Source organism: Panthera tigris, chromosome A3 (assembly GCF_018350195.1).
Source record: "Panthera tigris isolate Pti1 chromosome A3, P.tigris_Pti1_mat1.1, whole genome shotgun sequence".
Lineage (NCBI taxonomy): Eukaryota > Metazoa > Chordata > Mammalia > Carnivora > Felidae > Panthera > Panthera tigris.
In genome coordinates, this window is record NC_056662.1 from 117,272,518 (window position 1) to 117,289,879 (window position 17,362).

Consider the following 17,362-nt stretch of genomic DNA (forward strand, 5'->3'; position numbering starts at 1 on the left):
AGGGAGGACACTTGTTGGAATGAGCACTGGGTGTTATACCTAGGGGATGAATCACTGGAATCTACTCCTGAAATCATTAGAGCACTATATGCTAACTTGGATGTAAATTTTTAAAAAAGAAAGAAATACAATTGATCTTTTAACATTTATTTATTTTTGAGAGAGAAAGCACAAGCCGGGGAGGGGCAGAGAAAGAGAGGGAAACAGAATTTGAAGGAGGCTCCAGGCTCTGAACTGTCAGCGCAAAGCCTGACACAGAGCTTGAACCCGTGAACCCTGAGATCACGACCTGAGCCGAAGTTGGACGCTTAACCACTAAGCCACTTGGGCGCCCCACGGTTGATTTTTTTTAATTGATCCTGTGTCCTGTTACCTTGCTAAATCTACTTTTTTGCTGGATTTCTTAGGATTTTCTACATAGGTGATTATGGCATCTGCTAAGAAAGAGTTTTACTTCTTTCATATCTGCATGCCTTTTCTTTTCTTTTTCTTGTCTTACTGCACTGGCTGGCAATCCAGTATGATGCTGAATAGAAGTAATGAATATACACATCCTTGATTTGTTTCCAATATCAAGGGGAAAGCATCAGTCTTTCTCATTAAGTATGATGTTGACTATAGAGTTTTCATAAATGCCCTTTACCAAGAAGATCAAGTTATACCTTCTATTCCAAATTTGCTGAATTTCTGTTATAAATTGATGTAGAATTTTGTCAAATGCTTCTGCTGCTACTAAAATTGTTTTTTTTTTTTTAAAGTGAACTACACTGATTATTTAAATGTTAATTAGTTTTAAATGTAAGTAGTTTTAATGTCAAACTAATCTTGCATTCCTGGGATAAACCCTATTGTTCATGAGATACACACACACACACACACAGTTTACTAAAATTTTTTAAGGTTTTGCAGAGTATTGATCTGTTTTGTTTGTTTTTTTCTTGAATTGTCATTGTCAGGTTTTGGTATCACACTAATGCTGGCCCTACAAAATGACTTGGAAAGTGTTTCCTTGACTCTTCTATTTTCTGAAAGAATTTGGATAGAATTAGTGTTATTTCTTACTTAAACATTTGCTAGAATTCTCAATGAAGCTATCTAGCTGAGAGTTTTCTTTGTGGGGAAACTATTTTTAATACAGGAACAGCTTACCTTTGCAGTCTCTACCAACACAGTGTAGCTCTAAGAATGAAAGGAAATCAAGTTCTGAAAATCACTGTTACCTAAATAATGCTTCCAACACACACAGTTCTACTAGACACTGTGTTTCCCTGGCTTTTTTATACTGGGAAGCAATTTAAATTATTTCAATAGTCTTTTCAGATATAAGAACAATTCTTTTTATACTTTCTTAAAGTTATCTGGTCTGCAGCTAAATACCCCACCAGCCAACTGATTTCTGTCAGTGTTGCTAGAATGTTTCCCCTCAGCCCTGTGCCTTTGCTTTGGTCAGGCTACATAAGTTAAAGGTGAGGGAGGTATAGAAACATGACTTAACTATCCATGAAATATTTTTATTCCCTTAAATTTTTTTGGAAAAATATTATAAGCTTGTAACAATAAGCTTAAGCAATAATATAAAAGTTACATAAAGGAAAGACTGCCTCCATTATTTGTAAATAAGAAAACCAAATATCAACACCATTGCATTGCTATGCTATAAACTAAGGGAAGGCAAAAAGCATATCTCTCTCCATTGTTTCCGTCAGGAAGGACTGACCTAAACAATTGCAAAGCATCTAGCATGGTCCCTGACACATTTTGGGCACTCAGAAAACATTTATGGGAGGAAGGGAAGTGTCGAATTCACACCTGCATTACTATGACTGCTTGGCAAGTTGAATACTGCCTGCTTTATCTATGTAAACAAGGGGAAATGTCATTCTCCTTAAAGCCATTCACTGTCTCATGAGCTCACTCTGTTCCTTCCTCCTCTGTGTCTTTGTTCCTTGAGGCCTTCTTTCTCTATAAATCTGTGTCATCTATAAGAACTCCCTTCTTCAGGGAGGCTTTCTTCAAACTCTTTCTTAGCATCCAATAGCATTTATGGATTCTGCCACACTACTTAGCATTTAATCCACAGTGGATTTTACCCCTTTACTAGTGTCCATCACTGTTCTGGGCATATGCATCTGGAACAATCTTGCATGCCAAGGCTCTTTACAAAGGCTGAAGTATAGCCTCAAGATCTGTCGTGAAAACTCTTGGGTGTTAAGGAACAACAAACTGGGAAAAAACTGGAAAATGACCCTGAAAGCTATTTCAGAATGGTTTTCCAAGCGAGACTGTATAATCATATTTAAGTTATCTTAAATAGATTTGTTAGATGAACACATGACTAGGTATTACCCTGCTTGAAGGTGGAAGTCAAGACTTTCTTTGGTGTTTTCTATTTCTGTGGGTCCGTAAATGTACTTTACCAAATCAGATCTTTGGAGCTTCAGAGAAAATGCAAAGAAACTGTTTTGTCCCTATATTTAGTTTGAAAATAATATCTGCATAGCTGTCACCACTTTTCTGCATCCATTTAATGGAGAAGTGGCTAATTCTAGAACTAAAGCAGGGAATGTACAAGATGCGCCTGGAGCATCTTATAGTGTCAGAAAGTAAAGCACCCAAAAGACAAAACCATGGGGTATGTTAAAGGGACACAGGGGCCAACTGAAAGAGTCCCTTACAATTTGAGCAAAGAAGTAATGCAGTACTAGATTATAGCCCAAAGAATAAATTTTTAAAAATTTTCAAAAGACCCATGAGTCCATGGGTCTTTTATACAGATATAATTTTGTAATGAATTGGGGGGAGAAGACAAAATTCCCACAGAGAAGCATTCCAAATAATACTCTACCCTACCCCTTACATGTGGACTATACTTAGTGACTTGCTTCCAAAGGGTGCAGTATGAAAAGAGGGAGGAAAGTAACTTTACAGTGGAGAAACCTGGCAAAGACTGCCTTAGCCAAGTAATTGAGATTAACATGATCAGAGGCAAGTCACATTGACAGTATCTACCCTTGATACAATGTGATGAGAGAATGATACTTCACCTTTGTGGTCTTCCTCCCAAAAACCATAACCACAGACTAACTGTAAGAAAAACAGACCAGTCCCAGCTGAGGTATATTCTACAAAACATCTGACCAGTCCTCAAAACTAGAAACTCGAAACAGAAACAAACTAGAAACAATTCTAGAAAATAGAGACTCAAAACAGAAATAAACACTGTCCAAGAAACTGTCACAGCCTACAACAGTCTAAGGAAATGACAACTAAATGTAATAGGGTACCCTGGAGGAGATCCTGGGACAGAAAAAGGATATTAAGCATAACTAGTGAAATCCAAATCAAGTATGGAGTTCAGCTAATATCAATACCATTTCATTCATTATGACAGATGTACCATAATTCTAGATGTTACCAAACAACAGAACTGGATATGGGGCGTATGGAAACCTCTGTACTATCCTTTTACCTAAAAATCTTCTACATCAAAAAGTGTCCTTAAATATTGTTAAAATACAGTTTGGGCAACAGGTGACTACATGCTTATCTCCACAACTATGCTTTTAATTACAGGGTGCTGGTGACAGTTTTGTGGGGGCTCTGGCCTTCTACTTGGCTTACTACCCCAATCTGTCCTTGGAAGAAATGCTCAAGAGAGCCAATTTCATCGCAGCAGTCAGCGTCCAGGCTGCAGGAACACAGTCATCTTATCCATACAAAAAAGACCTGCCACTTGATCTGTTTTGATTGCTACTAACCCTAAAATAAATGTACTTGGAAATAAAATGTACTTGGGGGAGGGGGTGGCCACTCTTAGCTAGCGGCTTACTATAAAATATCCTCTTCTCCATTCTTTGCAAATATGTTCATTTATGAAGTCATACTCAAGCTTTCATTATTTTTAAATTATTTTTCTAATGTTTATTTTTGGGAGAGAGACAGAATCTGAAGCAGGCTCCAGGCTCCACGAACGGTCAACACAGAGTCAGTATACAAGGTCCTATATGATCTATATCCTACACCCCTCTCCCTTCCCATGCCATTTCCACCCATTCTCCCCTCTACGTTAATTTCACACTGGACTCCTTACCCAACTCAAACCACTTCAGGGCCTCCGCACTTACTGTGCCCTCTGCCTAGAACACTCTTTCCCCACAAGTTGATGTGCCTTACTCCCTCACGTGTGCAAATGTTACTATCAAAGGCCTCCCTTAGACACCCTTTACCCAACACCAACAACTCCCTCTTTCTCTCCACCTGCTTCATTGTTGTGCGTATCAGTTATTACCCACCTGTTTGTTCATTTGTCTCTCGAGAACTTAAGCTCCAGAGCAGAGAATGTTAAATGAGGGAAGAGGGCACAAGAATTGGACCTCAAGCAGTTCCTAAGAAGGACAGCTGACATTCAGTGTTAGAGTTGTCAAAGCTTCTGTTTTGCAAGAGAAGCCAGAAGTCTGGATGTTTATTGGAATCTTTTCAATGTTTAAGGGTCAGCAACTGATTTTTTAAAAAATGTAAACATGGGGGAATGCCTGGGTGGCTCAGTCGGTTAAGCGTCTGAGTCGATTTCAGCTTAGGTCATGGTCTCACGGTTTGTGAGTTCGAGCCCCCGCATCAGGCTCCGTACTGATGGTGCGGAGCCTGCTTGGGATTCTCGCTCTCCCCTCTCTCTTTGCCCCTACCCCACTTGTTCTCTCTCAAAATAAACAAATAAACTTAAAAACAAAACAAAACATACTTTTAAAAAAACATAAACATGGGGGCACCTGGGTAGCTCAGTCGTTAAGCATCTGACTTCAGTTCAGGTCATGATCCCACAATTTGTGAGTTTGAGTCCCACATCAGGTGAACTCGAGACCTGCTTGGGGTTAGCATGAGCCCGCTTCCAGTGAGTGCTGCTTCTCTCTCTCTCTCTCTCTCTCCCTCTGCCTCTCTTGGGATTCTCTGTCTCTCTCTCTCTCTCTGCCCCTTGCTCACTTGCACCCCCTCTCTCTCACAAAAAAAAAACTTAAAAATGTAAACACCACCTGTGGGCCATGTTCAGCTCATGTGCTGAATAGATAAGTCATCTGTTAAGCCAGATTTTATGTTGTTTTGGGTTTAAAAAAAAAGGTGATTCATACATGTCACAGACCCTTTACATCTGACTTAGCTAGGATCAGGTGAAGGATTTTTCTTGTAACCCAAAATCACTACATATAGTTTCAACCTACAAATAGCCAAGATCTCACCTATTATTGCTTTGAACCAAAGTTTTAACAAAAGATGCCAGAAAATAGTTTATTGACTTTAATGCCACAAGCCACAAAGGCTCAACAACTGTCTACATCTAATTCCATTTTCAGAAAGCTACTCCTGCACGTCCTCCACAGACTGAGCCATGGTGGGGGCGGGGGGGGGGGGGGAGGCACACCTGTTATTTTGGAATAGCATTGGCTTTGTCATGCTTGAGGCCATGGTGGGCATGCTATCATTCTCCTAGATAAATGCTTTAAATGGGGTAAGATTATGAACCAGCAGAGCTCAAAATAAAAGCTGATCCTTCTCACATTCAGTCAGAAATTTGATATATAAAGGAGAAAACTAAATAATCTCTAGAAAAGAATGCAGATTTCAACTCAGATTTCTTACTGAAAATCTGTAGGAAACAATAGCTTGAGTGAGAAAGTATATGGATCTGGGTAGGGCAGGGGTCCTTACGTGAATGTCAGGGATTATCAGTGGAACTTCCAAGCTGGTTAGCTGTGTGGTACCAAGCCCCAGAAGCCCCAGTCATAGCTCTGTGGAAATACATTCTAGCTTTTCTTATGAAAACAAATAAAAACAAATAATTTTTTTTAAAAAGGAAATCTAGGAGATAAAGGGAGTCCAAAGCATTCCTAGAAACTCCTAACTACTGTTTCAGTGACCAGAGTTTGACAATATGGACCAATGGCATTTTTCCTAATTATATAAGCACAAAACAAAATGAAAGTTCTCATGATTCCTTTTATGTTACAAGGCTGGCCCCCTTCTTATTCCTGTTCACTCTTACCACCTCTGTTATTACACAGTTTTTTTCAAGATCACTCTGGAGAATGACTCTGCCTTTCCTATGAAGTACAAAGAGGAGCAGACTGGAAAGTCTTGCACAAGTTTCATTATGGAAACTTTCTTTTATATGAAACAATGCTTATTCTTTACTAATGTAGTTGTTTTTTTTATTTCAAAGAGTGGGGGAAAACATCACTAAGAGACAATAGTACACGCTATTTTAATATTTTTTATTAAGGGCTATAAAAATATCCAGAAAGATAAATAAATGTGATGCAATGATATATGTCCTAATATGAAGAACTTTCTTTCAGTCCATTGTTTTCCTTCACAATGGCCTTCAAATCACAGGAGGCAGTGATTCCGTGCCATTTCCTCTTCTTTTATTACACGCTGCAGAATTTCTGAATCAGTATCCCGCCCTCAGTCTTCTCATTTATAAATCAAATTCATTTTCAATCCATTGTTTAGAGGGAGCGTATTTTTTTCTGTTCCACAAAGAGGACTTTTGTTTTCACTGTAAGAGAAAAATGGGTTGTAGCAGAAAACTAAAAGCATCATCATCATTTTTAAATAAAAAGATGTGTGTCAGACCACAAGCACTCTCTTTTCTCTTATGTTACTATTCCTTTCACGTGAGGATGGAGCAGATTTGCAAACTTGGTTCCTCAATCCCAGAGGCCAAAGAAACCTAGAGAAAATGGTAAGGAAATCAAGGGAAGGTTCACCAGCCAGTCAGTGGCATCTCTGGGACACCACAAGGTCATACCTCACTCAATGTGAAATATCCACATTAACAAAAAAACTAGGAGCAAAAAATGGAAAACATCCAATGTCTTCACCCAATTAATGAACACTCTTGCAGGAGAGACTAAGAGCTGGACTGAGGAAAAAAAAGCAGCAAGAACTGAGCAGACCAAGCAAAAGGCAGTCTGGCCAGAAGAGTAAATATACATTAAACCTTGTACTTTCCAGAGATGGTTTAATATACCCAAAAACTGATTTTCTTGTATGGTAAAAGAATGAAAATTATAACCAAAATCTCATTACTGAAAATATCAAAACAGTACAGTTCTCTGAAAGAAAGCCAACACAAAAGTACTAACTGCCCAGATGAAAGACTAGAGACTGGATGCTGGGCAGTAAGGTTTTCACTGTTCGTATAATGCTTTATAGTACTCCATTAACTTCCAACATATCTCTCTCCCTCTGTCTCTCGGTCTCTCACCACCTATTTATTCCTGGCCAAAAATCCAAAAGCAAACAAGGCACCCAGGAAGATCCAGGAACTCAAAGGACTACAACACAACACCCCTCACTTATCCCGATCACACAGACATTTCACTACGGTTTTTCTTCTTCTTCTATAATCAATATGGATACTGTATACATGAGATTCCCAAGCTCTCTATGATTAAGAATAGGCTAGGGAGCTTAATTAAAATACGTTCCTACTTCTCACCTCCACCCCTACCCTAATTCTGGTCTAATACATCTAGAGTGAGGACTGAACATCTACATTTTTACAAAACCTCAGATGATCCTGATGGTCAGCCAGATTTAAAAACTATTAGCCAGGGGGCACCTGGGTGGCTCAGTCGGTTAAGCGTCGGTCTTCAGCTCAGGTCATGATCTCACGGTTCGTGAGTTCGAGCCCCGCATCAGACTCTGCTGACAGTTCAGAACCTGGAGCCTGCTTCAGATTCTGTGTCTCCCTCTCTCTCTGCCTCTCCCCCACTTGCACTCTCTATCAAAAATAAACAAACATTAAAAAAATTTTTTAAAAAACTATTAACCGGTCAACAGAATTTTATCTATGTTAATTAAAAAAACAAAATATATTATTACACTGTACAGAGGTATTTTTAATATATTCTGAATTATCTAATATTTTTAAAGTAGTATTGATGCTCCTTCAAAGTCTAAGAGGGACTACAAAGCATTATAAAATGGTAAACCACAATAGTTTCCCATCAAACAATATGGTTCACTGCAGAAAATGTTTCCATGTTTTTCTACATGGAACTAAAAAAATGGCTAAAAAGAAAACCAGAACCCATCTCACTGGTAACCAATCAGGAGACTATTTAAATTACCCAGAATAGGAGTGACTAAGATCAGTAAAGCAAGGCTTTATTCACGAAAAATTTCTGATTCACTCACTGAATTCATTCTCTTACTCCAAAGAATAAATATTTCAGTCCACAGAACTGTGCTAAGCAATGTGGAGTTTATAGAAGTATGAGCAGAGCCCCTGAATGTCCAGGAAGTAGGACCCTAAAGATCGAAGGGACTGGACCGGTAAGGGAACACCTCACGGACAAGGAAAGTTTGGTCCCTGAAAGAGCAGCCTTTGGATGAACTATAAAAGGAATACACATCTGGTACCAAGGAACAGTGGTAAGAGGTAAGAGGACAGTAGGGCTCCATAGCCTTGAATGCCAGGCTGACCCCAGTGGAAGATCCTAAAAAAAAAAAAAAATTTTAGGAAGATTACTTTGGCTCCATGTACTAGAAAAAACAGGGAGCCTGGCGTCGGAAAGATTGGGTTCCAACCTTGGCTCTACCACTTATATCTGCTGTGAGTCCCTGGACAAATTTCTCAAAATGTTCTGCTTTCAGTTTGCTTCCCTGCGTGGGGGATAAGTCCATCTCCCTCACAGGGTTGCTGCTAGATACACAGTTGAGCTGAAATAATACACTGCTATCCATGATCATAAACAAAAATTAATTTTCTGTCAAAATATTTGCTGCTGAATTCATAGAAGAATGAATCTGTCAAGTTCTTTCCTTACGTCTAACCTAAATCAACTCTGCTTCAATTAAAGTCTATACTGTCTTGTTTAGTCATCCAAGGAATCAAAAATGACAAGTTTTCATTTTCTTTATGATAAGCCTTCATATATTCAACAAAGTTTAATAAGCTTATGCCTCAGCATTTGGTCCTTCCTCCTTGGAAATTAGCATCTGGTTTTATATGAAGAAAAGGAGTCTGAAAAGACAGGCTGGTTCTAGCCAGAGTATACTGTGAAATGTTCAAATAATTGGGAACTTTTCTGTTTCCTTACTGATTTCCTTTATAAAGCAGACTAACAAAACATTACCCTTAAACTAGTCATTTATTCACTGCAGTAAAATATGTTGGGAGAACTGCCAAGCTATTTGGTACCTTGGGCAATGGGGCAGGCCCCAAGGCAAACATCATCATGCTAGCCTGTAGGGCATTCAGTAGATGGGCAGAAAGCCAGGCAGTCCACTATCCCAGAACATTCTCTTCTTCAGAAAAGGACAAAGTTGTGCTGTGAAGGCTTAGACCATTCCTTATCAGAAAAGTTCTAACAGTCTTTTATGGATGTTTTCTCCTACTTTCAACTTATGATCAGACTGTTTATTGTAGTATTCTTTCCCAATCTCAAAACTTAAAATCAATTTGACAAATAAGTTCCTAACACCTCCATACTAAGGATGAAAATCCCAATACATTCTCATGCTGAAAATATCATAAAAGGTTATTCAACTAATATTTATTGATGTTGTGTATGTTCCTAAATATAAATTCTAAAAGAGCTAAATGCTAGAAAAACAATTACTTTCCGTAAAGTTCATCACTTTGAGCTTTTACCAGCTGATACAAAGAAATCAGGAGAAAAAAAATCACACCAACTCTATCATATAGCTATAGTCTGAATATTTGTGTTACCCCCCCCCCCCCCCCCCCCGCTCAAATTCATATGTTGAAATCCTAAACCCCCAATACGATGGCATTAGGAGGCAAGGCCTCTGGTAGGCGCTTTGGTCATGAGGGTGGAGTTTTCATGACCAGGACTAATGCTTTATTAGGAGACCCCACAATACTTGCTTGCCCTTGTCCTCCATGTGAGGACAAGACAACGACACAGGCTGTGAACCAGGAAGAGGGCCTTCACCAGAAAGCAGCCATGCTGGCACCTTGAACTTAGGACTTCCCAGGCCCCAGAACTCTGAGTAATAAATTTCTGTTGTTTATAAGCCACCTAGTCTGTGGTATTTTGTTATAGCAACCCAAAAGGACTAAGAGACATACCTTATCATTGTAATAATTTTTCTACCATATGTGGTCACATCCTAGAATTCAGACTCCCAATCATCAGGTACAAACCTAGAACTCCTTTTATATTATGACAAAGAATGACCAGAAATTTTAACACTGTAAAAACAGCAGAGAATTTTATTTCCGTTAAAGAATGGAAATCATCCAATTTTAAGCTGACAACTGGGCTTCTCAAGAGTCTTTTTTATATGCTCCTCACACTGGTAAGGGCCTTTGTGGGTTTTTTTGCAGGCGATACTATTTTTATTTTTCTTAGACATTGATGAATGAATGCAGCATAATGAATGGTACAACAGCGGTCATGAGACCTTCTGTACAAACTCTGAAGGCAGCTGTGAATGTAGCTGCTAGTCAGGATTGGCACTAATGCCTGCCCAGAAGTCATGCAATGGTAGGTAGGTTTTAGCCTCCCGTAAAACCTCCCATTCATAGGTCCCTACATAGAATAATTTAGGGCCCGGGGTTTAGAGTCAGAGAGTCTTCAGTTCAAATCTTTGTTCTGAAACGTACTTTAGCTTTGTGTCCTTGATTAAAATCCTTTGCATAAAATTCTTCATCTAGAACATGGAGATCGCCTGGAGAGTATAGGTGCTTGTGTTCATGACATCTGAAGATAGGAGACTTGTGTAGGTAAGCAAAGAAGACAGAAATTTCCATTTTGTCTGGTTATTCACAAGCACTAGTCTGTTTCCTTTCTTTCAGGGATCATGGTCTTTTATTGCAAATATTGTCCTTTTGTTGTTGTTTCCAGTGGGAAGGGAAATTTGATTCCTATTATTCCATCTTGGCCAGAAGTGAGAGTCTTATTCTTAGTTAATGAAAAAGTTGATTATGAGGTTAAGTATCTTTCATTATATAATGGATTAATTTTGGGAAATAAGATTCTGGTACCAATTCAATCTTGATCACCAAGTGGGTGTCTTACAGTTCAGCTCAATTCTGCTCTCTTTTCATGCCCAGTACAGCCACGGCTTGTGGTCCCAAGAAGCATCTGAAGCACGCAGCAGCTCCAAAGACTGGATGCTGGATAAACTGATTTGCCCCTTGTCCATCTACTGGTCCCCATAAGCTGAGAGAATATCTCTCTCTCATCATTTTCCTAAGGAACAGACTTGAGTATGCCCTCACAGCACATAAAGTAAAGATCAGTATGCAGCATTTTACCAAGATTGATGGCAAGATCCCAACTGATAACAACCTACCCTGCTGGTTTTATGGATGACATCAACACTGACAAGACTGGGGAGAATTTCTGTCTGATCTGTGACACCAAGAGCTGCTTTGCTGTTCATAATATTGCACCTGAGGAGGCCAAGTATAAGTTGTGCAAAGTGAGAAAGATCTTTGTGGGAACAAAAGGAACCCCTCACCTGGTCACCCATTATGCTTGCATCATCTGCTATGCTGATCCCCTCATCAAGGTGAAGGACACCATTCAGACTGATGGTGGAGACTGGAAAGGTTACTGCTTTCATCAAGTTTGGCACTGGTAATCTGTGAGTGGTGACCAGGGATGCCAACCTGGGAAGAATTGGTATAATCACCAACAGAGAGAGAGACACCCTGGTTCTTTTGATGTAGCTGACGTGAAAGATGCCAATGCAAGAGCTTTGCCACTTGGCTCTCCAACGTCTTTGTTATTGGCAAAGGCAACAAACCGTGGCTTTCTCTCCCCCTTGGAAAGGGTGTCTGCCTCGCCATTGCTGAAGAGAGAAACAAGAGACTGGCGGCCAGAGCAGTGGATAAAATGGTCTGTAGGTGATATGATTGGAAGTCTTTATACTTAAAGATAATACAGCATGATTAAAAAAAGAAGGAAAATTCTGACATGATCTACCAGTTATTAGTAACTCAGGAACAGTCAGATGGAAGTGACGCATAGGTGTGGGCAAGGGGCGCACAGGTCACTCTCCCATAGTCAATACGTGTTCACCAACCCAGAAGCTCCAGTACAGTTCATACTAAGAAACATTTATAAAGAGGCTGTTCAGAATCAAGGACACAAAAATTAAGCAAATGGCCTGGAGTTTTAAAATAAATCATTGGTTTGCTAGTTTACTTCACATAACTCTGCTCACAAAACCCAAAAACAAAACTGGGCTTCTACCAATAGCAATCAGCTGCTGTCTTTTGTAAGCAGGCAATCTTGCTTTGGAAACACTTGTCTCTTCTGGACAAATACTTCTACCTACCGAGACTATTTAAAGTTACCATTTATTATGGCATTTTAGCAGAGAGTACAAATGACATTTCTTAACTTCCTCCATCAATATATAGATACCATACTCCTTTAATTCAAATCGGGACCTAACTGCCTGCCACTGTTAAATGATCCCAGGAGAATATTCCCTCCCCTTCTGAAGACACTCTTTTCTTTCCGTTTCCAGAACAGTATCACCTATTCTGTTCACATAGCTGGTTTCTTTACCAGATCTATCCTATTCAAGAATAAGATAAAGGTGGAATCTGCCTCTCCCCAACTTTATCGTGTATCTCAGCATCCTGCTTGTGTCTCTCAAAGCACTCAGTAGAAAGTCATTTTTTTTTTCTTTTTTTTTCTCTCCCTTCCAAAACAGACTGTATGTACCAAGAGTGCAGGGACTGGGCCTGAATGTGTCCTGGTGTATCCCACCACCTGGGATAGTAAGTGGCACCATAGTAAACACTCAACATATACTTGCTGACTGAATGCTACAGTGTCAGAGGGGCCACAAAAATGGCCAAAAGACGTTCAGCATCAGTCTAGAAAGGGCAACAGGTCTTGAAAGCATCTGAATTTACTGTGGAGTAATTTATCTGAATCTTACCAATTGGATCATAATGTAAGAGAGTCAGTTTCTCCCGTAGTCGGCTTCTCTTAGTGTTGAAGGAATAACCTGTCCCAGCTTGGCTTAGCATTTTCACCAGAATGGTTCTAAGATTTAAAAATAAGCTATTATAAGCTGAGGAAATAAACTAAAATCAGTCGTGGGAGGACGACACATTTTGAGAACTCTGTACAGTAGTATTAGCTGTGGGATATCAACCCAAAAAGGTTCAGTTCTAAGACAGCCTACATTTTCCATAAATCACAATTTCAATGGTTCTGATTTCCAAGGTCTGTTCTATTATAGAATACCTTGGCAATCAACTAACCAAGCAACAAGAACAATCAAACCATGATGTGGAACAGACTCAGACACTCACCTCTTAGAAGGAGAAGTCGGGGGCGGGGGGGGGGGGGGATACAAAAGTGCTGGTAACTCTAGCTGGCTAGTCAAGAAATCATAAAGCTGGCTATCACTAAAGAGCCCTATCTTCCAGGATGTGTGTAATCGGAGTAAAATTAGACAGGGACAAAATAAATGGATGGTAACTTTTACACTATTAACATGCAAAATCTTGTTCCCCCTCATATTGTGTTTAAGTTATAGTCATCCAAAGCATAAAGTTCATGTTTTGCCTCACTAGACCTTTTAATCCCTTGTACTGTTACTTGTTTGTGTGTCTGGCTTCCCTATGTAGACCATGCTATCTTATTTCTTAACTATTCCAAAGAGAATCTGTAGCATCTATAATATATTACACATCGGGGCGCCTGGGTGGCTCAGTCGGTTAAGTGTCCGACTTTGGCTCAGGTCATGATCTCATGGTTCGTGGGTTCAAGCCCCATGTCGGGCTCTGTGCTGACAGCTCAGAACCTGGAGCCTGCTTCTGATTCTGTGTCTCCCTCTCTCTCTGCCCCTCCCCTGCTCACACTCTGTCTCTTCCTGTCTCTCAAAAATAAATAAATGTAAAAAAAAAAAGTAAAATGAAAAAAAAAATACAGTACACATCTTTGCATCCCTTTCAATGTCTAGCACAGTGCCTCACACATAAAAGGTACACAATATTTGTTAATTAAGAAAGGCCATAGGGGCACCTGGGTGGCTCAGTCGGTTGAGCGTCCGACTTCAGCTCAGGTCATGATCTCACAGTTCATGAGTTCGAGCCCCAAGTCGGGCTCTGTGCCAACAACTCAGAGCCTGGAACCTGCTTCAGATTCTGTGTCTCCCTCTCTCTGCCCCTCCCCACTCACGCTCTTTCTCAAAAATAAACAAACATAAAAAAAAAAGAAAGACAATAATTAGTCCTTCATTCAAAAAGATTTAACAAATACCTATTAAGCGCTTACTCTGTGGAAAGCGCTGTGGGAAATGCAAAGCTCTATAAGGCTGCAACTGCCCCTTCCAGGAACCAACAGTATAGTATGGAAGGTGAGTGGTGAACACAAAGTCTATAAGGTAAGACATATTTGGCAGATGTCATAAGAAGGATACAAAGAACATGAGAGGCAAGGTTTCTAAAGAAACCAGAGGCACTGGAGATTCCTACATAATTTAGACGTGGGAATTCTAACATAAATAAACTGGATTGTGGGAAAAGCTGTATGAATAAAAGCTATTTGGCAGAAAGCACTAACTTATGTGTTTTCCATTAACTTTAATCCAAAAACCTCATTTTAAGATTTGTGATATTTCTTGGGTTGTAAGTAAAGCCTGCTTTAGAATTTTCCTTTTTTTTTTTTTCTGGAAAATAATTCTATTTTTAACACAGAAAATCTTACTTCAGTTATTGTCTACAAATTTTATTTTGAGATGCCAGTTTGGTATTTATAGTCTCTCTGGTACAGCATGGAATCTTTAATCTTTGCTATTTTTGAAATGCTTATTCTATGAATGCAAAGGATCACACAACTCATCAAAACTGACTCTGTAGTTCAATCAAATCACAGCTTGTTCAGCTAGATTCCTGTAGTGGCCTCCAAACAAATGGCCCTTCGACCTGACTTTGAAGAAACAGAAATACGGTAGTATTCCAAAGACAGCATGGGAACCCTGATGGTTTGTTCAGGAACAAGGGAGCAAGAGCTCCTTTAATTATCTGAATGGCTCACTTAAGTAGATCAGTTGGGCAGGGGGAAAAATATTTTCTGAAAGCGTTCATAGACCCAAAACGATTCACCAAGTAATCCTCAAATCAACTTTCAGAAAATTGAAACCAAATGCTTAGTTTAATTAATATAAGGATGTATTGGCAGGGGCTGGAAAAACAAATCTAACATAAACAAGTTAAAAAAAAAGAAAAACCTTACTTACTTTGACTTGCTCTTGGCAACTTTTTCGCAGAGAGGAAAGGTTGAAAGAGAAAAGAAAATATCAATTTATTATCTTTCTTATGCAAAGTTCATATGTCTGTAATAAATAATGTAAGTTATAGAAGTATGCCATGGGTTGTCACTCAAGTAACTACTCCCTAGCTTGTAGGGATCTCGCTAAGATTCTGGAAAGAAGACAAAGATCCAATGAAACCAACACAATTCTGGATGTAATGCTTTGCACAATCCCTTTTCAGTGGGGCTGGTTACTTTTCAAATCGCTCTAAGATCTGCTCCACATGTTCCTCTTCTAGGTGCAAATATTTGCACTGGAACAAGCCTCTGGTTTGACAAGTTAACCCATGCAAATTTCAGCAACCACATGAGGTGGAGGAGGGAAACTAAATCTAATCGAACAGTTGGCCTGGTGCAGAAAAGAGCTGCCTTGGGAAGCCAGAACACTTCTTTCCCAGCCCAGCTGTATTGACCTAGTCACTGCCTCTCTCAAACCATTTCCTCGTCTTCAGAGTTTGAAACGAGTGGAATAAAAATTCTGAGGTTTTTTTTCCCCCCAGTTCGGACGTGCAGAGATTCTGCTGACACATCCCCACGAAGGGCCAGGAAAGCACCCCACTCCTGCTGACCAGACACGACCGTCCCTGCGACCGCAAAGGGATGAAGAACTAGCACTAGAGACCTCCAAGCCCCACGGAGGAGTGCCGCGGAGCATGCCGGACGCTGTAGTCCTGAAGGCCTGGCAAGTCGCAGCGGCAGGTTCCCGCCCGGCGCGCGCCCTCAAACCCGCACCGTCCCGAAGCCTGCCTGTCACGGCCTCCCGCCCTTGCCGCAGTCCCTGCCGCCGCCTCCATCCCCACTTACAGGTGACCGCGGACAGGAACATGGCGACAACTCCCTTAACAGTCTCCGAAATCGGCCCAAAAGCGCTCAACAAGCAACTGCTTCCGGGGCACAGGCCTGTTCCGGAAGAGAACGTGATGATTTGCTCCAGGCCACGCCCCACGCCGCCCCCCCACCCCACCCAAATAAACCTCCAGACCCGACGCTGTCTCTTGCTTGTGTTCAGTATGAGCTAGTTGTTTTATCTTTGTAGTGGTGGAGGCTGAACTCCCTTTCTCTACTAGAGAGGGAGTTTAAAAGCGCTCAGGATTCGCGCTCCAACCCCTGCCTCTTACTTCCGGGGCAGAGTTAGGTCTTTCCATACTTGTTTTCACTAATCGCAACCACCTGCATTAAAGCCACAGGCTATGTATGTGTTTCTCAGCTGCTCCAGACTACCATGCTCCAGCATATTTCCTTAAAATGTTGCCTTCTTTTGCTTCTTCCGGCCCAACTTCATCTCCTCCTGGTTAAGAGCTGCTCTTAGTCCCTTCAGGGTTAGAACCTCCACCTGAATATCCCCCGTTCCTTAATTATCTGTTGGATTTCTAGGAGGGCACGACCTTGCGTATCTTATGTTGACGTGCCTTATTAGAGCACCCAGCAAGCACAGTGCCTGCAGGAGGGACTGAATAACTCATCTGGAGTGCTCACATACCTTGCCTAATGTGACAAAACTAGTAAATGGCAGAGTCAGAATTCGAACCCAGATTTTGTCTGACTGCCAAGACTCATGCCTTTCCCACTAAACATTGGGACCTAATCTGCATCTTCAGTTCTTCACTTCTCTCTGCAAGGAACTCCTTCAACACTAGGAACTTCATCTGTAACCCCATTCACCAACTAACAATCAAGACTTTCAGATTTTTTTCTTCATCTATGATTTTGTCTATATATTAAATCTTAACAAATGTGTGAAATAAAATTCAATCTCATGGATTATATTCACTAAAAGTAACAAAATTATTTAAAAGAAAATTTAGCTTTTCAATACAATTCAAGTTCGTAAAAACTAGGACTGCCCTTGCCCTTCGTACCTTATAGTTTTTCACCCTCTAATAATTTTCAGTCCTCTTGATAATCTGACTTTAACAACTGAGTACCCTGTAGGTGCCCAAATCCTTCCTTACTTTGTGCAGTTTGCTGACAAAGAGTTTTAGGTGTTTAAGACGGTAAGGTTTCTTATCTAGGAAATTCCTTTAAAGGATATATAAGAAAGAACACAG

The 17,362-nt window shown here is 40.3% G+C and overlaps 2 protein-coding genes across 3 annotated transcripts in view; one reads left to right on the forward strand and one right to left on the reverse strand.

Annotated features, from left to right (window-relative positions):
* RBKS (ribokinase) overlaps positions 1–12,340 on the forward strand; it is a 101,651-nt gene extending 89,311 nt beyond the window's left edge. The window contains exon 8 of one of the 2 annotated variants that reach the window (XM_007088863.3): positions 11,084–12,340. In XM_007088863.3, coding sequence (XP_007088925.2) covers positions 11,084–11,191 — 108 coding nt within the window. In that variant the 3' untranslated portion in view covers positions 11,192–12,340. Of the gene's footprint in view, positions 1–3,573; positions 3,853–11,083 lie in introns of those variants that run through there. The other variant, XM_007088862.3, reaches the window with a different exon arrangement.
* Positions 6,245–16,213, reverse strand: MRPL33 (mitochondrial ribosomal protein L33). Its single transcript, XM_007088861.3, has 4 exons — positions 16,119–16,213; positions 15,241–15,259; positions 12,931–13,037; positions 6,245–6,550 (listed from the first exon to the last, which is right to left on the reverse strand). Exons 1-4 carry the CDS (start codon positions 16,138–16,140, stop codon positions 6,501–6,503), a joined length of 198 nt encoding a protein of 65 aa, XP_007088923.1. The 5' UTR covers positions 16,141–16,213; the 3' UTR covers positions 6,245–6,500.
* Between the last annotated feature and the right edge of the window lie 1,149 nt (positions 16,214–17,362).

Coding starts and splice junctions, on each gene's coding strand:
- MRPL33 (XM_007088861.3), bottom strand. CDS start 16,140: ATGTTCCTGTCCGCGGTCACCT. Junction 6,551..12,930: donor CTTACATTATGATCCAATTG/GTAAGATTCAGA, acceptor TTTCTCTTACAG/TGAAAACAAAAGTCCTCTTT.